Source organism: Ixodes scapularis, unplaced genomic scaffold (genome assembly GCF_016920785.2).
Source record: "Ixodes scapularis isolate PalLabHiFi unplaced genomic scaffold, ASM1692078v2 PGA_scaffold5__190_contigs__length_132052651, whole genome shotgun sequence".
Lineage (NCBI taxonomy): Eukaryota > Metazoa > Arthropoda > Arachnida > Ixodida > Ixodidae > Ixodes > Ixodes scapularis.
In genome coordinates this window covers 102,675,280-102,696,338 of record NW_024609880.1, presented here as the reverse complement: position 1 = coordinate 102,696,338, position 21,059 = coordinate 102,675,280, and the positions used below count along the sequence as shown (strand labels likewise).

Genomic DNA, 21,059 nt, shown 5'->3' with positions numbered 1-21,059 from the left:
GCATATGAAGGGCCACGCAAATCCTTGAAATGCTTGCCTTCGACACGCGCGAGACAGCTCACAACGAAACCTTTTCCACATGCCGACGGTACCAGGCGGTGGCTGCACGCACTAAAAATCGAGGAAGTGACCTACCTGCGCTACCAGTTTCTTTGCTCTCTGAGCCGCGGCGCGTGCCGAACACAACTTTAAATGGATACTTCAACGAAATTTCAAATATTCCCGTCGTGCTCAAAAATAGGTTGAATATGATCCACAATATTTGTAAATAACAATCGCACGGTTGTATTTTGAGCCTGGTGGTTTTATTTTTCGTTATAAACGGCCCACTCTGGCAAGCGCTTGGAGAAGGCCTGGCGGAGACCACGTGACATCCAACACAATCGTGATGTAGGTCGTCTCGGGACGACCAAAGCTACGGCGAGGCTGACGTCGAGAGGATGGCCTAGTCGTTCCAGCCACCAAAGCGGCTGCTTTTGTACGAATTTTGAGCGACGGTTTAATCTTCTATAATCCTGTAGGGGGACAATAGCGACTTCTGCGACACACAAAAGGCATTCTGGGGAAGAGGGGAGTTCCTCTTTCCCCTCTTCTCTCGTCGTGGCCGGAGGCGAGACACTCACCGTCAGTAACTGTCAAGGTTCCTAGACTGGCATTACAAGTGAGGCGTTAGCGACATCCACCAGGTGCTCTTTGCTAATCGTTTAATTCGTTTTAAAATTCCTTTTCGAGACTTTTTTTAGCAAGTAATTGGTATGTTTGATGTGACACTGCTCCTTTGAACACATATAGACCAAAAAATGAGTGCCAAAATTTCGTTGTAGTAGTATCCCTTCAAACACAACTTTAAAGAGGGGCATTTATGGCGTCGAACCTAAAGGTAGTATTTTTCTTCCCGGCCACTTTCTTTTATTTGCGTAACGTAATTATATATATGCTGCAATTACGTGTTCTATTCGCTGATTCACAGCCTCCCTCCGAATTTCCTCGATTTTTCGTGCCCACTTCCGCCGCTTAACAACAGGCTCTCGCGCGTGCGCAGAACGCTTCTCGGAAAAGGTCTATAGCGTGTGGAAACGGCCATTTAGCTAACCTCACGAGTTCGCATACATTTGCTTAATGAAGTTAATATATTGGTTCTGCATTATACTGTTTTGCACTTTTTTTTTTATTATCGCCGTTAGACACGTTTGACGCGCATAAACGAGTGCCGGTTAAACCCGGCGCATCCGGTGCTGTTCGGCCAGCCTCGCGATTTTGCATGCAGTTGCTTAATACACTACATTGTTATTTCATTATACTTGTACTTTGGATTGCTCGGTAGAGATACTGTTGGCATAGCTAAACGGGCAGTCGAATTCGCATATCAGTTTTGCAAACGTTTTCTGCTTCCAACAAACTATGCATGCAAGACAAAAAAAAAAAATTTGCTTTGCAGACGCGTTTTTTGAAAATCTTTAAGTTAATGAAACATCCATAACAGTATGTTACTTTATGCTGCCATGCAGTAATGGGACAGCACCGCATAATTGCATTTGCCATTCCGCCTTTTCACGCAGAGCCAGCAGGCAGAAGAAAAAACGTTCCTTCATCATGGAGAGCGCGCACACTGTTACCAGTGGCGCACAGAGTTGTCAGGTTATGGAAAGGGGTGTGCAGGCCATCAAAACCATACGAGAGAAAAGGCTGGCCACACACTATGTCTCCAACTACAATCGCAGCCTGGCCCTTGAAATTAAAGAATTTAGCAACAGTTCATTTCCTTGGAGTAAACAGTTCAGAGCAATTTCGTAGTTTCTCTCGGAATACTTATTGTATAATGTAGAGTGACAACTGGTTCTATACCAGGGGTGGCCAGGCTGATTCGGCCTAAGAGCCGCAAACGAATCCACAAAACTTCTAAGAACCGCGGGGGGGGGGGGGGGGGGGGGGGGGTACAAATTTAAATTTTGTTCGGACTCTGACTGTATGTATGAGTACACTAGGCTGTAAGACAATACGTATGGGGGTACAAGGCTACCAAACCGCGAGCCGTACTTTATTCTGCCTGAAATCCCTTCTTTTTATCCTGGGGAAACGCAGAAAGGGCCGGGGGGGAGGTTGACTTACGAGGGATCCGCGAGCCGCACTTGGAACAGCAAAGAGCCGCATGCGGCTCGCGAGCCGCGGTTTGGCCACCCCTGTTCTATACCATCTAGAGATAACAACGCCAGAACCCAGCGCCGTTACTGTAGCACTAAATGTTTTCAGAGGGAGGGGAGGAGAATGCAATGCACATTTCTTTCAACCATAACATTGACAAGCTCATCAATTGCCTCATAACTCCTAAAAACAAAAGTTCCCCCGATTAAATGTAGGAATAACAGTATGCCTAGTGTCAGTCAAAACAGGGCCAAGTACTGTGCCTCTTTACCTTTCACATAAGAGGCTATTACAAGAAGTGTGTTATTGAAGAGCAAATGCACGGGTCCTCAAATTAGGTTTCTAAGAAAACAGGGGTTCCCAAGAGCTCAGTCTTGTGTTCCTTAAGCTCTCTCGATCACCCCTGCCCCGTAAGTGAAGCGTTCTATCAGTTTAAACACTATTTTAGTAGACTTGAGCCACACCCACCCTGGTGCAGAACTATTAACCAAACACTTCCACTGCATGTCTTATTGTCTACGAGGCCTTTAGACTTCTGCAGAGCATTACTGCATAAGTGTTGAGATTGAGTGGGGTTTCTCGGCTAACAGCCAAGGCGCCTAATAGTTTCTCAAGATCAAAGATTTTGGCAACCCCTACCTTGGAGTGTAAATAGCGATCCCTGCCACTTGATGTGATACTAGAACTAATTTGTTGCCACTGAAAAGCTCCATAAAGAAGACAGCCCATACAAAACCGGATGCTTCATTTATTTCGAGCAGCGTGCAAGTCATAGGAAGCTTTCCACAAAAAAGACTGTCTCTTCACAAGAGCAACAGTTGGCATACTCGTGTTTTGTTCTCTCGAGGAACAAGAGCCTATCCCACAGGTTGCATATGTTGCATCGGTTGTATGTACAAGTGTCGATGGCAGAACCTTGTGGTTTTTCATCACTTGATGTGGAGTTTGATGCCCATATTGATGCCGGCCAATTCGGCGGCCAGGTACCTGAACACATATGGCATGCTGATGGTGTCAACGAAGTCACCCGTTTGACAAGCTGGACAGACCCACTTCCGAACCACATCCCCATCTGGCTTCTCGATGAGCGGAGAGAGCACGCTGCCACACTTGCGACAGACATACGCCTGCAAGAACAAAGAATAAGACTCGTGAGTCAAGCCATTTAGCCTTCGTCTAAGAGTCGACCGTGAGCTAACAAAGGCTGCCTTCTGGTAGAACAGGTCTTTGGAATCATGTGAAGTCTGGATTAAGACTGCAGATGCCTCTAGTCTTATTCGGGATTCTACACATATATCTGGAATCTGGGTGTCTATATTTAAAGTGCAACAAACTTCCACGCTAATTAAGGCTTTTCTAGTACTAGACCACAATCTTTGCAAGATGGCTTAATTTAATTATACAGTTATCAGGTTCTGGTTCATTCTAAACAAACTTCCACGCTAATTAAGGCTTTTCTAGTACTAGACCACAATCTTTACAAGACGGCTGAAGTTTACCCCAAGGCAATTATACAGTAATCAGGTTCTGGCTTATTCTAATGTTCCTACAGAAAAACCCTGGGAATGCAGTTCCCATTCACCATTACTGGGTTCTACACTGTACAATAGTTTCAACCAAAGTTATGCATGGTACCACCACAGTTCTAACGCACTCTCTCATACTGATTACAGCAGTGACAGGGCACCTCATCCCAGGCAACGAAAGACGGTATTGAGTGATTATTATGACAGCCGGCTACAATAAATAAAACTAGTTGCTGGTGTCAAATAGACCCGCCTCAAAAATAGATAAAGAAGAGACATTGCACAACAATGTGCAGTGCTTCTTTTGTGTATGACAAAAATATGTTTTATTACTTGGATGACAATGCAGAGTCGGTGGACCCTCAAGATGTCCTCACAGATCTTTCAGGGGTCTGCAGACCCCCATTTAAGAACAACTCAACGTTCCGTCCTAATATTGCCAATAATTGCGACGGAAGAACCAGAAACTTCCCAGACATCGAAAATGGGTAAAACCCTGGTCCCACAAACAAACGCGAGAAGTGGACAACTCACGAGAGATCTGTCGGAGCAGTTGAACAAGCGGTCTTGCAGAAGGAATGAGGAGCCGTGGGCCAGCAAGGAATCACGCTCCATCTCTCCGAAACGAATACCACCCGCTCTCTTACGTCCTTTTACGGGCTGGTGAGTCAGTGTGTCAACTGGGCCCGTGGTTCTCACCTGAGTGATATCAAAAAACAATTGCAATCGCGACCCACTTTTATGAGACCTGTAAACTGTATTTTTCATTAACCAAACAGCAACATTAAAAAACAAATATGTTCAATTCGACCCATTAAGCCCAACTCAATTATCCAGACACTCAGCTGCGTCCTAAAACTGTCTATACAGCAGACAAAAAGTTCAGGAAAATGAAACAAGACAATGTAGTTCACTGGTTTGAGTGTCGAAACTCCAGACTTATACAAACTGCAGTAATACCAAGAGTGGAATGCAACCATTAAAGATAGTGCAGTGCTAAACAGTGCATCAACACAAGTCTTTTACAAATTTACTTTTACATATTCCAATTTACTACCACACTTTTATGATAATTCCTCAAAAATTGGTTTTGTCATGGGTTTGGATGCTTTATGTGCCATTCATAGAGTAATGTGATTCAATTACAGTACCTAGGTAAATAACTTTAACCTAATTACTTTCTTTAGAACTAGTTTACGATTGTAACTCGGCGCTTTTGACTCAAAGTCATAAATGCAATGTAAAATCTTTCTAGCATCAGATTGCAAAACTTGCATTGCAATGGGAACTATCTTTGTGATGCTCCTGTAATGCTGGACATTATTCCTTGCAGCTGCTGAAAGCAGGAAATTTGTCCTCCTGCCAGCAAAGGGCACAGGCTTTCATTCAATTTCACTTTTACTCTGAATTGCCATGACAAGAACAATGCTATAAAAATGCTGGAAGTGTAATAAAATAGTAATTATTAAAACGCCAAAGAACATGGACATAGAAAGGAGACAAAGCAGTAGCCCGTCTCCCCTTCCTAGCAAAATACAGAACCTGACTACTAAGTTCATAATGAAAAACAGAGCACACAAGAAACATGGATATACAAGAAAGATATACACAAAAAACTTGTCTTTGTTGTGTCCCCATTGTTGTGCACTCTGCTTTGCATAATGAATCAGTACAAACTGGTCCATTTCTCAACACTTCTGCTGACTACTAAGGTACTTCGAACTCAGGTTCCCATCAAACCATCTGCAATCTTGGTGAAACAAAGTTGCCACATCTGACGAATGCAGAATGCTAAACAATATAATGAATCCTCCAACAATGGACAAATACACAAAATCGGTCACACTAATGCTACTCAAGTGGAGTAGCAAATGTAATCGTGACGTAATTGCATTAGTTGCAATTACGTCACGAGAGCAAAGCAAAATATAATTGTAATTTATTGCTTCCTGCAAATCAGTAATTCTAGTTAAAATTAACTCCCTTTGGAGCTTGGTGATTGTAATAGTAACTAAACTACACTTTAGGAAGTACCAGAAATGTTTATAGAGAATCCTGGGCAACCCCGTTCAACTGTCATCTGCAGTCTGCGTTCTGTTTTGTCTGGTGTGAAACACAGTTAATGCAATTAGTGCCACATACATCCGAAGGAAAAAAGTCGCCCGTTGAGAAAATGTAAAACAAAAGTCGGAGAGAAGTAACGCTTCTCAATGTGTGTAGCAGCCGTACACTAGGTAGTTATTGCAAAGGTTGTGTCTCATAGTGGCAAAGTTCACACTAGCCGACAAACAGTCACTAGACACAACGTTGCTGCCATAACTGGCGAGTCTGCACAAGTGGAACATTGCTTGAAAGTAATTCCACCAAGCAAAGTGGGGGGTTTCGGCGCACCTGATACTTGTCAGCCACCATGTGCCTCAGCCTCTGGTAGTAGACGACGCCAAAAAAGATGTTCGCCTCCATCTCTCGACCGTCCACACCTGAATACATCCTTTCGGTGCCGTGGTAGTTGTACCCAGCTGCCAGGAGAGACACTCTCTAGCATTGCACAAACATTGAAACTGAAGCTTCATAAGTATTAATAAACAAAATTAAACATCTGCCAGTAAATATCTTCCAAGTTTAGATTTATCCTGAAAACTCTGTCACTTTAGAATTGCTCCGTTGTCAGAAATGCAGTGGTTAATTTTGTTGTTACAGAATCCTCAACCACCAACAGTTGGGTTCTGTCTTTCTACAGCACAAGCACAAAATTATAATACTTGAGCTCAAAACGGTTTTATAATAGTAAAGGCCAAGAGGGAGCAAGAGAGGATTTCCTCCCTTCCAGATGGCCACAGGCTGCTCAGTCAAATACAAGGACTCAATCGAGTCACCCTGAACAAAAAATACAAATCCATTATAGATCATCTTGTCCCTCAAAATTTTACAAAAGTGATTTCTCACTCTTCAGTTGCTGAGTGGAAAGAGAGAAGAAAAAATCTTCAGCCCTGCTTAAACACAGCATGAAAATCAGCCTTTAACCAGTCAAAAAATCCCCCCCCCCAAAAAAAACATTTTTACTGAGAGGTTAGCCATGAAAACTGTCTTCAATTTCTATCCTGGTAATCAACTTTGAAAATGCAAAATCCCAATTATAGGCATGTGATATCATTAAGTGTGCAAGGAAGCCATTTCTGGCAAATTACTCCAAATAAGTAACATGCAAAACTAGGACAAAGAGGAGGAGCGCATGCCTTTCTTCAGCAGCTCCCCAAAGTACTCGGAGGCAGGCTGATTCTCGGAGAACTTGAACGGTGTGGCGTCATGTACAAATCCATGCAGTGTAGCTGACTTTCCAGCCATGCTCTCGATCATCATACCTAGGCAAAGGCAAAAATGCCAGTTAGCGCTTTGTGTAAAAAAAAACCTCTTAACTCTAAAGGTAACTCCAGCACATTTTCTCGATTTTAGAGTCGCGACTTTTTAGTGAAAGAAGTGCCCCTGAATTACGAGGTGCTATTTCTTTTTTCTATGCCTTGTGTAGTTCTCCAGATATCTCACTGCAAAGTTTTGTTTCGGGGGTCTACGGCGAAACCGAAACTACCGGCTCCTGTTGTGATGGCCATCGTGTGATGCAAAATTTGTACCACGGTACCGCCAAACGTACGACTGGCCTAGTGGCGAGAGCGATTCCGATCAGTCAGGTGAGACGGTAAGGCTGTTTTACAGCTTTGCTTTGTGGATATCAAGCACCTGTAGCTTAAAGGGGTACGGAAACGAAACCTTGGCTCATATTTCTTTGTTTAGCCAGAAACTATGTTGTGTCAGCACCTTAGAAACACCAGACTTCCGCTCATAAACGGACAAAACCTAAAAATAGAAAACAAATATAATAGGGTTGTGCGAATATTCAAAATTTCGAATAGTAGTTCCGAATAATACACTATTCGATATTCGCTTCGAGAACTTCACTATTCGCGTTTTTCGAAGTGTTGATTGCGGTGGGTTAGCCCCGTTGAGTGTGCTTCTTACTGAGCACCGGTGCACTGCGGAGAAGCAACACCCGCGATAGCAAGCTCCGTGGGTGTTGCTTCTCTTCATTACATCGGTGCTCGGTAAGAAGCGCACTCAACGGAATAACCCGCCATGATAAACACTTAAAAAAGTATGAATATCGCAGTTGCGTGCTTGGATGAAAACCATACGTTCAAAGCGGGATGGTGCACGCGTGCCGGCTGTATATGGAAATAAATGGAAACTTTGTGAATGTGTAGTATTTACATTGTAGTAGAAGTTTTAAAATTAAACTGACTGTTTTGCAACAGTTGTTGTTGGGCAGAGATGCCCTTGCAACTTGCGTTCATCATGGGCGAGTCATTCTTTTTTAACTCGAAAGTAAAGAAAGAATATTAAAGATTTGTAGATTCACTAAATTGGGTATAGTTGGCCATTTCCATTAGATTCATTTTATTACAAACTTGTTTACTCACCAGCCCAAGACATCAGACCTTCTGAGGTCTCAGTTCATAAATATAGATAGATTAAACTGGGCTTATAAATGAACAGGTGGAACAACCTTCACAAGTTTCGCTGGGGTTTTGTCTAAGCATTATGTTTTGGCAGTGAAAGGCGTGGAAAAACTATTTGATATTCGATTCGAAAATATTCGGCCAAAACCACTATTCGCTTCGAATTCGCTTCAAACTCAAAATCCACTATTTGCAGAAGACTAAAAAAATCATTATATTAATTTAATATAATGATTTTTTGAATACGACCTGGTAGTTGGGAGGCCGATACAGTTATGAAATTGAATGCCTCCTGCCCCAGTGCCACTTGCGGAAGTACAGTGCAACTATTTAGACAACTCGGGCTTGAACGGAATCGCGAAGCTTGGCGAAGAAATCCACGGTGCTTCTGCAACGTGCATTCTACACCTACAAGATCACCGTTCTTAACAGACGAGAGGTAGGAGCTCGATCTGAGGATGAGGGGTCCTTTGCCAGGCCAACCATTATAGACCCTTTCAGGCAACATTTCATGGGCGCCGCCATCTTGGCGTCACGTGACCCTGCCGCCATAGCCGCCCTTCAGTTTCTCGTCGTTCCTCCGCGTTGTGTGCTGCACCCGCCCCTACCGGAGCTTTGTTTTCGCGTTTATTTGCGTTCCGCGTTGAGATCGTGTGCTTTCTTTAGGTCTTTTCGATATTTCGGGCTTTCATTTAATCATTTGATATCTACATTTCAACATATCTCTTGTATTTTCTTATTTATGAAATGGAATCGGAGAGCGAACGGATCGACGATACACGATTATGGCTTCAGAGACCATGTAAGTTCATCCCATTCTAACGTTTTTCTCGCTAATAAAGGCAGTCAACACCATTGCGACATATGCAAATTTTAACTGACGCAGTAAGGCTATCCAGTCGTGCTTCTCGCTGCATGTGCGCGCTTGTTTCCGTAAAGCCGACCCGCATGTAAGTGATTTAGCGTGCGACGAGACGAGCGACGGCGACAACGACGAGATTCAGCGACGAAGATTTCTCACTGTCGCCTGTTGCATCGCTCGGTTTTTTGGGTTCTTAGAAAACGTCGCTCACCGTCTAGGTCGCTTGCTCCCGTCGCTTCCATGCGGTTTGCCTCGTCGCGCGACTGCCCGAGAGACAGCGAAGGGGGTCACCGTCGCTTGTCTCGTTGCTCGCCGAATCGCTTGCACGCGGTTTATACTTAATATCGAGGCGCGAATGGTTCATTGCTGTGTGCATAGAAATTAATTGAGTATAAACCGCATGTAAGCGATTTGGCGAGCGACCAGATAAGCGACGGCGACCCGCTTTGCTGTCGCTCAGTCAGTCGCGCGACGAGGCAAACCGCATGGAAGTGACGAAGCAAGCGACCAAGACGGTGAGCGACGTTTTCTAAAAACCCCCAAAAACGAGCGATGCAACAGGCGACAGTATTTGTAAATAAATAAAAAAAAAAAATCTCCGTCGCTTGTTTCGTCGCGCGCAATATCGCTGACATGCGGGTCGGCTTTACGGAAACGGGCGCGCACATGCAGCGAGAAGCACGACTGCGATAGCCTTACTGCGTCAGTCGCAATTTGCAGATGTCGCAATAGTGTTGACTGCCCTTTATTAGCGACAAAAACGTAAGAATGGGATGAACTTACATGCTCATTGAAGCTTCATAAGTATCGTCGACCCATTCGCTGTCCGATTCCATTCCATAAATAAGAAAATACAAGAGCTATGTCGAAATATAAATATCAAATGATTAAATGAAAGTTCTAAATAGCGAAAAGACCCATAGAAAGTGCAACAGTTCAACGCGGAACGTAAATGAACACGAAAACGAAGCTCCGGTAGTGGCCTGTGCAGCACACAACGCGGGGGAACGGCGAGAAACTGAAGGTCGGCTATGGCGGCCCGGAAAGCGCGCGAAGGGCGCGCCGACTGGTGGCAGCTCGAGTAACTGACTCGCTGAAAGCGTCTATACTCCCCCCTCCCTCTTTCCCTCCCCCCAAGATGGGCTGTGAATAACACGCTCAAATATGGCCCCCAGTGAATGCCTTATATATATAGGCAGCTTGCAGGTGTCACCACTGCTGAGTACTGACGGTTATTTCCACCGACTGGTTTCCTCGAGCTCCCCCTTCCATGGTGTGAAACTAACACGGTAAACGGCTCATAAAATAGCAGCATAATCGCCAATGACGGTCCTCGGATATTACTACTAGGTGAGATTGTCATGCATTAAAGCCACCAAGCGGCAACGCTCGCAACTACAGTACACTTGGTCGTGCAGAGCACCTGTACATCCTGAGTCCGATTCTCGCTGGCCGATTTCGAAGCAAGAGGTAGAGAGCTCGTAGCCACAACATATCGTTTCCGCACCGCTTTAATACACATTCACAAAATTGCCAGCCGAAAAGTGAGTTTGCTATAATGAACGCAGGCTTGGTGCAGGTTGAGAACAAGCCCCTACTTATCCTCTTATCCTTTAAAAAGAACTACGACCTTGATGGTGTGCAATGCACGTTGCAGAAGCATTATGGAAGCTAATCGTATGCTTGCGCTAAGTAGGGACAGGCTAAACTATGGCAGCCAGTGAATGTCACCTTCAGCAGCACGATGCACTTGAGCAAGCAGGGAGTCAATAAACTTCATGCGCAATTGCTGAAAAGCTCTCACCAATTATAGCCGCTTAAACATAACATAACAAGCAGAAATTAGCAGAAATTATCTGCTGGGACGGCTGAAAATGCAGCAGAAAAACACGACGAAAGAAGTGGCAGTACAAAAAGTAACCTCCGTGAGTATGAATGAGTATGAGCATCGGGGCACGAGGTTGCTTGACAAACCGCCAACCGACTGAATGCCCACTGGGAAGCTGGTGGTAGCCTTTTCAATATCAGTTTCATGGGGGATCATGATTTCACATTAGTGTAATATTTTGGCAGTGCTCATATTTAGTTTCCACAAAGTGATGTCAGTCATTTATTTTGGTTTGACTTTTGACCGGAGTTACCCTTTAAAATGATACCCATCATCCTTAGAATAATAAAAATTCAAGTAGTACAGCCAAAGCTAGATGAGCACACCAAAACCTTAGCTTGCTTGTAGATTCTCCGCAGAAGCGACATGGACATCCCAGCAACTTTATAGCTGCAACAGCAGGAATAATGTACACTCTTCAACCTGTAACCTACATTTTGCAGGCCCTGGCTTACTACGGCAGCTATATTTTACCTCGTATAATTTAAGGGGGCGCAAACCTGAAGAAACTATTTTTAAAGTTTAGTAGCCAGCAATGCTGGCTGTAAGCCAAAATTTGCAAAAGTTAGTTTCTCTTGATTGGCATCCGTTTTTAAGATACTAACGGTTACAGTCATGGACAAGAACAGCGAGGCTTCTTGTTTGGAAGACCTGTCTGCGGCAAGCTTTCATTGCCCTCTGCAGTGCTATGGCTACAAACATACGCTCGAGGCTCTTGAGACGCCAAAGCATCATAGAAGGCAGGAAGTTTGTACCGGAGGTGGGACAACTGAAGGACTCCCACTGCAGCTCTCATATTGTCAGTGACCATAGTTCCTATCCTGAAACGAATGCTCACCGCAAAAGGCTTCGCCTCAAAAAACCGATCGATCCCCCCACCCCCCCCCCCCCCCCCTTGAATCATTGAATTCCAGCCTGACGAAGCCGGCACACTCACCGATGGTCATTCGAGACGGAAAACCGTGAGGGTTGAAAATGATGTCTGGGGTCATCCCACTTTCGGTGAAGGGCATGTTCTCGATGGGCCACAGCTGGCTGCAAACGCCCTTCTGGCCGTGACGACTGGCAAACTTGTCTCCGATCATTGGATTCCTCTGGTGTCGGGTGGCAAGTGGAGCATGGAAAGAAATTTGAAACAATTCATTGCAATGCTGAGTAGTCGCAATAAATTATCACGCAAAACTTTGAAATTATTTAAAAATAAGCTGAAACCTGGAGCCTTCCTGAAACTACAACAATTCTAGCAATATCATAAACAAAACTTTGATGCCGCTCACACCACCCATGCAACGAATGCCGCAGTAAAAACTCTCCTAGCCCTAAACGTTGCACACTGGGTATACTGTCGAGACCGGTTATAACAAAGTAACGAAGTCAACGGGAATCGGAAACCACTTTTGTTATATCCGCGTCTTGGTTACATCTGAAACTCATAAAAGTAACACACACACAAAAAAAAAAAGGTAACACGGGCCGTCATGGACACATGTTTATCGTGCCAGCGGAAAGTAGTCGAGGCTTCCCTGCACGCGCACTATGCTAGATCGCAGCCGCTTCTTGCCAACTGCGAGAAGCTCCGACTGAGAAAAGATCCTGCGAGCTACATACGAACCGGGTCAACAGCTGCGACAGCCGCCGTGGAAGACGCCGGCTGTGGATGGCATTCTTTACATTTATGCACACTTCGTCGAGGATGGCATGCTTTTGTTTCAAGGAGATTGCCTTTGTCTTTCCCGTCGAGGTGCCGGCAATGGCGAGACTGTTGAGTGGCGACGATTCACCGAATCGGTGCTTGAGAGAAGTTAGAATTTCGCGCAAGAGCGACCGCACCGACCAGCGATGCCGACACGAAATATGAAGCGAACAAAGAGCGCACTGCACCGCATGCGCGCTCAAGCTTGTCTTTCGTCCGTATGGAGAGCCTAGATTTGAGAGAAGGGTCAACTGCTCGATCGAGGTCACGTGGTTTGTGGGCCGTGTTTGCGAAACGAGCTGCAGCATGTAAGGAGTCAAAACTCAAAAGCGTTCACCTTCTGCAAACGTGTCCGCCTCTCCGCCCAGTTTCTTCGACACACTGGCCACGCGACAACCAAATGCAGGAGTACTTGTGCCAATCTGCCCAGGAGACGTCTGCCATTAAACTGAAAATGCTCTCATGGTTGGAATTGCTTCCCTCTTGTCTTGCTCTCCCCGTCATCTCCGCCGGTACATTGTTGCTAGCACTCTGAGTGCCCTGCCCCTATCAGCATGCGATGCGGAACAGTAGCTCCGCTTCCCAGTTAAGGAGCGGGGAGCAGACAATGATGCAGAGGCTGCCGCCGGCGGCCTTTGCAGCATTGTCTGCAGCCCGTTCTGGGTGGCTGCTCGGCCGAAGCAGCAAGGTGCAACAGTCTGAGATTTAATAAACTTTCCAAATTTTATTATTTCTTCAATTAGTCAACTTTCATTAATTCAAACTTGCAAATACTCAAAACTAACATGCAGGTCTCATCCTATGCGTCTCTATAGAAGGAAACTCACGATAATTCAAACTTTGCTTTATTCAAACTAATTTTCGGCCGCCCTCGGGTTTGAATTAACGAGATTCGTCTGTATCACGGAATTTATCTTCGCTATATCCGTTGGAGCCGCTCAATTTCCTTTGCTAAAAACAGACACAAATGATAATGTAGTGATTGTGCAGGCAAGCTGGTGGATGTTAACCATTTTGTTCTTAGCCCGAGACTGAGGAGGAAAAGAGGAAAGTTTCAAAATAGAAGAAAATGTTCATTTTTCTTCTACTTTGAAACTTTCCTCTTTTCCTGCCTCACTCTCAGGCTAAGAACAAAACGGTAGACGCAAATGCATTGAAAAAGTGTAAACGAGAATGGAAAATCGCAATCGCTTTGCTGCAGCCGCTATTTCGTTATAACTGACTTCGTTATAACCCGTCTCGACAGTAGTTGTGACAGGAGCTGACAGCGGCAGCAGCAATATGCATCAGGGGGTTTTTGCAAATTATTCCAATAACTCTGGTAACAATCCCAAATACTTCGCTGATGCCTTTGTTCCTGCATCATATTTTTATCGGGTATCGTTTTTGGAGGTATCGAGATGATCCACTAAAACTCCCTATTACCTGAATCCAGTAAGTGATGCAGATATTCTGGAGAAGGTCGGTGCCAGTGTCGTTGCCCAGAAGCTTGACGTCATGGATGTAGGCACTTTCAGTGCTCTTGTACTTGTGAACTTTGGTTTCCCCCGTCACCAGGTTTACGAAGCTTTGAGAAAAGTTTGGGAAGAACCCATGAGGTAAAGACTATGAAGCTTCTGAAACCACACTTAGTTGGATCTTGCACTGTGAGAACTAGAGCTGTGCAAATTCAAAATGTATGGCTGCAAGTAAAGCACCTATACAGTAGCTGACCAATTTTTCGGGTTTGGTCGGGAGTCAAAAGAAGTCAGAACAATTGACACCAATGTCTGTATAATCAAACACATCCTAATTTTTGGCATCCGAAAAATCGGTTGGCTACTGTGTACGGTATGTTTAAAATCCGAAGGGAAGTCAAATATGCATTTGCGAATATATATTTTATTATCACAGGACCGTATATGATCTTTAAACCATGCATATGAATCAATAAAGGAGATGTAAATCAAAAGTAATCTTCCTCTTGAGAAACATTTCTAAAATCCAAGACGGAGGAGACAAACGCAAGACGTCTCAGTGTTTGCCCCTCTTGGGTTTTAGAAATGTTTAACTTTAAACAGCTATCCTGCCTTATTACATTACCTTCCTCTTAAGCAAGAACATTATCACAGAAGGCATACAAAAATTAAAGTGTTGTAAACGTTTCACGCGATGATAGCAAAAGAAAAACAAATTTGGGTGTTTGATCTCAATGATAAAGCGAAAGGGCACGGCATGCAAGGCCGAATTTTTTTTATGCTCATTACATTTTCGATGATTACTTCAGTGCAAGTTAATGTTAGTGGAGCATTAGCATTTGAGTTAGTGAGAAAACTTGAATGGACTGCTTCCAAAACCGACGTGCCCCATTGCGGCAAAATACCACACAGTGCACTTTGGGAACTAGTTGGCCACTCAGTTTTGGTTTCGACTGAGCAGCTTCATCTCATGCTATCACGCCGCGACCGAACGCGCTGCTTGAGTTTTCGATTATCGAACTTTTCACGAACATACAATACACTCATTCTCGGGTGATACAAAACGAAGACCGGGGCACTTTCCTTGGTTCCCGAAACACCGGATATTGTGTGTGCGCATGCAAACGTAGTAAGTCGTGGCTTAGTCACCTCACCCCACGAGTGCATGTTTGAGCTCAATTTCAATAATCCCGTCTAGTACCAGTGAACTAGAACTGAAATTTGCTCATCTGGAGCCTAACACATATTTTGTTTGCCAAACGTCCGCTTCTTGTTACTTCATTGGGCGGAAAGCAAGCCGCATCCTCACAGGGTATCAAAGTTGAGCCCAGCGTTTTCGCATAAACTTTTAAGGAAACGCAATAAATTCTACCTCACTTCTGCACGAAAGTTACTATGATGTCTTCTTCGTGTCATCATACATCTCCCACTCAAATTTTATGCCTGATAGAAGATTAACTTTTCACAAACGCTGAGATCGGCTAGCTGCGACAGAGGCCCTAACAAGCGTCCCCTACTCCTCGCTAAGCCTTTTTTGGGCGAGCTTTTACTAACGCCCAAGATCTGTGTCTGAACGGTGTGTCTGAAATTATCTCGGCATACTCAGGCAGGAAGAAAGCAAACACATAACAAATATTATGGCCATTAGCAACCGTCAAACGCGCTTTGAATTCATTCATTTGGCGCACCGCATAGGGGTTCATGCCCGTCCGGAGTACTTCCGGCAAACGGTGCAACATTGTTCACACAAGTGCTTGACTTTTGCTTTCCTAAAACGGACTGTATGTGCGAATTTGCCTATATGATTGCATGATAACTTTATGCACATACGCGATGTTGAATATTAGTGGAATGCAAGCGGGCGCTGCGGGTCAGTACAGATAAGATATAAGAAGTGTGTTAAAATTGAGCATTTCAATGACGCCTCCGAGTTTTACCTCGCATACTCAGGCATATTAAAAAAAACAGTAATTGCAAAAAAGTAATATTTTGTCTATGGACGCAAGAAACAAACACACTTCCTGATTAACAACACTAATGTAAAGGCGCGAGCTCGATGTATCCATACTTATTGGTTGCTACAACTTGTTGATTCGTACACAAGCAAGATCCCCGAGCTTGGCAGCGTCGAGATTCCCAGCACTGGCTCGCCCACATACCTCGATTGGAACGCTAACAGGAAGGCTCAAGTACAAAAATACAACAAGCATGTTACTGCTTAACAGCGCACAAGATCAGACACACTTGAAAGAAATTTCACGCATACACAGGAAGAACACTCATGCTGCATGAGTGTTCTTCCTGTGTATGCGTGAAATTTCTTTTAAATGTGTCTGATTTTGTGCGCTGTTAAGCAGTATCATGAATAGCCAACTCGCCCAAGCTGAAGTTCTGAACAAGCATGTGTTAAGGCAAGACACTGGTTCTAAAATCGACTTTTTTGTTTATTAATGGATTATAATGAAAATCAGTGTGTATATATGTTTTGGCTTCCTCTTTTCAAATATTCAATTAGTTCTGCAATATCTCAATTACTTTTTGAGTTACGAAGAAAATAATGAAGCCTAATTAGGTCATTTCTTACGACTCATTAAGGAACTTTCTAATACAAATTTTTTTTCATAAGTGATATGGATTTGTAGCTAAAGACCTGCCATGCAAGATGATGCTATTTATATTTTTGTAAAGATAGATCATTGTATAAAACTAGTCTAATTAGGTCAAGTACACTATTTACAAAGCCTAACGAGGTCACATTATCACTAATAATAAAATTTCGGGCCCATACTGTCATACAAAAATAGCATCACCCTGCAGTTCACTTCTTTCTGAATATAACGGTATAAAGTTTATAGAAATCCTTGAAGAATAATCTCATGAAAACAACCGTAAGGCTAGGCATGTAGACGAAAAATGCGAAGCTGAGAAAATTGCAGTTGAAGTTTTGACACTCATTGCATAAAATTGAGTAAGGGATCCCATGCAATAATGTTCAGCTATATGAAGCATAGTTCTATCTGAACAAATTGAGATGAAAAATTCTGCGATCCGTTCACAAGAACCTTTAAAAAATAATATAAAACTGAGAAATAATGTCTGCAATGTAAAATAAAGTTATAAAAGAATGAGTAGACTCTATAAGGGACAACGGGAGGAGGCACTAAGGGTTGCACGTTCCAAAAGCAGATTTTGTTTGGCCCTGAAAAGGGCCTTTGTTCATGTAGCACTCGAAAGGGGAGCCCCCTCACAGCTGTCCAGGACTGTAGTCCCCAGCTGTTCCAGTCCGGTGTTGCCTGGAGAACCTCTGTTTTGCATTGCTGCTGCTCTGGTGGGCAGCGTTGGCCTTACGCAAACGCAGATTGTCCTTCTCCATGCTGCGGCGTACGAGGCAGTCACCGGCAGCATAGCCCAGGCTCGCAGCACATCGTTACTGTTGCTCCTAAGGGCATAGCTGTAGTAGTTTTGAATCTTCTTGATTCGGTCCTGCGTCAGTCTGCCCTTTCCGCCGAGTGCTTCACCCTGGGCCTTCTTTTTCTCAAGGAGGTTACGCAACGCAGCCCCCATCCGCTTGTGCACATGATTGATGCAGTCCTTTTTCTCGACCTTGACGAAGCCGTAGACTTTTGCCTCGGTCAACGCATGAAAGGTTCGGCTATCTCCATCCGAGAGAACTGTGGTGTACCTCAGTCCGTGCTTGGCCAGGGATCTTTGAAACATGGTCAATGCAGCCTCCACTTCCATCCGACCTGAATTGCAATCTATGTTCCTCTGGCACTCGTGGGCTGCATACCAGTCGCCGTACCCCTCTTCCTCCGGCTCCGGTCCCAGGGCACACCCAAGGCAAAAGTTGGAGTACACCACATGGTCAAGAACTAGGCCGGAATACAGCTCGACAATGCAGCCCACACCAATGTGGGAGCTGCGTCCTCTCGTCATCCAAGATCCGTCAAAGATCACGTCGATGTTGCCGACAGGGTTCAAGAAGTCTGCATACAGTCTCTTGACAACTTCTGAGCTGGCAGCTTCACTTGCGCTTGCTGACTTTTCGCAGGCTTGCACATGGGTCTTCAGGTGTCCCTGGAAGGTCTTGTGATGCAGGCCGCGGTGTGACAAGTTCATGGACGCACAGAAGTCTGCGAGGGCAGTGACTCCTTTCCCAATTGACTGAATTCCCTTCATTGCCCTCATGTTCACTTCGAAAGGAGTGATCTTCGCCGTTCCGGCAACTCTTGGTGAAGAAAACTGCTTCTTCTCGAACTCGCATGTGGCACAGACGAGCAGAAGCTTGACTGCCAAGCCATACTCTTTGTCCGTGGCCTTGCTAAGTGTCAGGGTTCCCGCACCGCAGCTTCCGCACTTCGCCTGCGCGAAGAGGTCGTTGAGAGCTTTCATGTCCACTACAATGAACTGTGTCCCAGCGTCGCGTGTCTGGCCTCCTGTGGTGACGCCGAGAAGGTCGAATTTGCGCTGGGTCGCCGACTTTTCCGATAGCGCACGCTTGCATTCGTCCGATCGTGCGACTCGTTGCGCCTGCTCGGCCGTGGAGTAGTATGCGGTGTCGACACGAACCGCGCTCGCAAAGCTCGACAAACTGCCGCTGCTGCATGGAGTCGCGATGTCTCCGGCTGATGTTTCCGGAGGATCCAAGGCATCCGGCGGTGCCGATCGCGGTGGCGCACTTGCAGCAGACAGCTTCGGCTTCTTGTTCCACGGTCGCTTCCTCTTCCTTCCGAACGCTTGCCGCGTGCTCGATTTCAACCGAGCGTCGTCCGGCATCTCGAGAACTCGAAGCGAAACAAAACAAAACACGCGCGACTTCGTAGGAAAGCGAACCAACAATGTTCAACGCAAGCGCGCAAACGGGAACTAAAACGTGCGCTCGATAACGGAAGAAACAAAGCAGACAGGCCTAGACGGGCGGAGATGGGCCCAGGAGCAGACGACGCACCTCTCGCCAGCGCGGGAACGGAAAGGAGGAAAGGAGAAAAAGAGCGGAGGGGCGCGTTTAGGCCAATAGCAGGGGCGCTAAGCGCCGCGCGTGCTCTGACGTACGGGCACCTTGCTAGCCGGCCAATGAGCGATCGCAATTGGGGCCTTCGAAACCTGCGGAATGCGGACGTTTCCCGATGTTGTCGCGATAACGAATGGCATGGGGACGTGGGGAAAATAAGCGGCTTTCCAACAAGACCAAGATGGCCGCGATCCGACGAGCGATCGCGAAACGCGCGGGGCGCGAAGTTCCACTTGTTTTCATTGAACTCGCTGTGTTAGGGCTCTGCGGGGACATCGTAAATATCATTTTTTTCATGCTTAGACATTGAATTCGACATTGAAACTTTGCAGGCAGGTACCTTAGACTACAATTAATCCAAATATGTGAATTTTGAAAAACGTGAAATTTCGCGTTTTTTTACCATTTTAAGACCCGCGTCTCCCCTTAAGACAAGCTATACGTCTCAGGCTTGTGCTAAAGCTTCGAAGTCTGGCCATTTGGGTTAGTTTAGAGACCACAAATGACGCTCTCGGGACCAGAAAACATGAGATAACAGCCGTTAATAGTCCACGCTCTGTGTATAGTTTCTTGACGACGTGTCGATCGAAACCACGATCGAAACCAAAACCATGTCACCCTCCTCCCTGGCCAACTAGTTCCCAGAGTGCAACGCACGCCTTGTTGCATGCAGGGCTTTATGGAAGTAGTCTATTGATGTATAATTACAAACCAATTCAATTTCCCCGCCACATTAAAACAGGGAGATTACTTTCTCGTGACACCTTTTCTTAGGACATTTCTTGATGAAACCCTAGCCCCTAAACTCATTCTGGGTAAAACCCCTTTCATACCTCAGAAGAGAAGTCCACATAAAGCAATATAGCGAATTGTATGACAGGGTGAAAAGTAATTGGTCCACATACACACACAAAAAAGCAAAATCAGATAAAGCGCGATTATGGTGTCTGGAATGCGTCTCCGCCTGGTGACTTTAGCGTCCTATGCAGAGTGGAAATTCGTCAGCTTCTTGCACAGGGGTTGCGACGACGTCAGAACGCCGAGCTCTTATTGGCCAATTTAAAAATATTGTGGGTAGACCTCGAGGCACCTAGCATTCAGGTCCACCGACTATCCTTTCAACCAAAGCCAATCAGAGGTCGGCATCGTTCCGTTGTCACCGCAACTCCCGCACAAGAAGCAGACGACTTGCTCTCCGCATACCGCCCATGCACCAAAGTGGTCCCGAAGTGGCAACAAAGAACCTAACAGGAGCCTGTGTGCTGTCCTGTCGGACGTCGCAAACCTGGCGGTTGGTTGTCAAACATCGGGCAAAAAGCGCAAGTGAACGAGAGCATCGCGTCGTCAAAGTGTCCCAACTCCCTGCCGCTGGAGCTGCGGCGGACTGTCAGGCTGGAGAAGAACGTGCGGCCAAACAGGCGTCTGCCGCATCTATCCTCACCGCCGTATTACCGCCTAAGTCGCGAAAAGCAACAGCATTCCACTTCTAAGACATCGTTGGGCGGAAATCGGGGGACCTTGTTTGAGGACAAGGTAAGTCGGAGACGTGTTTTCAGGCATCGTAGCGCAAAAAAATGAGAGACGGGCACCTGCAGACGGGGTCATTTTGCTCGACCTTGACGCCGATGTAGGGCAGCCCGTCCAGGTCCACTTTTCCCTCGAGGTACTTGTCCGTGGCCTTGCGGCCGAACACGAGGGACGTCTGCCGCCCCGTGTCCCCCGCCAGCACCCTCAAATTGACCAGCTCAGTCTTGTAGACGCAGCCATGCTTAAAGCCGCGCTCAACCGACGACTTGTTCAGCACCATCGCGTCTTCCATGTCGTAGCCCTGGAGAAGTTGTGACGTGCTTTCGTGCGTTCTTCGGCCTCCTGCACTGACTTTTTGCTTCCTCCATTCGTTCCCTTTAAGCTGCATGTACTTGCAATGTATTCCACGAGACTCTTTTGACTCTTATGGATGTTGACAGTG

General features: G+C 45.6%; 1 protein-coding gene across 1 annotated transcript in view; it reads right to left on the bottom strand.

Moving 5' to 3' along the window:
• Positions 1-2,872: 2,872 nt before the first annotated feature.
• LOC8023427 (DNA-directed RNA polymerase I subunit RPA2) overlaps positions 2,873-21,059 on the bottom strand; it is a 62,078-nt gene continuing 43,891 nt past the window's right edge. Inside the window, exons 20-26 of the mRNA XM_029975563.4 lie at positions 20,680-20,918; positions 14,048-14,189; positions 11,867-12,023; positions 6,905-7,030; positions 6,060-6,187; positions 4,203-4,367; positions 2,873-3,269 (exon numbers count right to left, since the gene is read on the bottom strand). Of these exons, the coding sequence (XP_029831423.2) occupies positions 3,072-3,269; positions 4,203-4,367; positions 6,060-6,187; positions 6,905-7,030; positions 11,867-12,023; positions 14,048-14,189; positions 20,680-20,918 (1,155 nt within the window). The 3' untranslated portion in view covers positions 2,873-3,071. The remainder of the gene's footprint in view (positions 3,270-4,202; positions 4,368-6,059; positions 6,188-6,904; positions 7,031-11,866; positions 12,024-14,047; positions 14,190-20,679; positions 20,919-21,059) is intronic.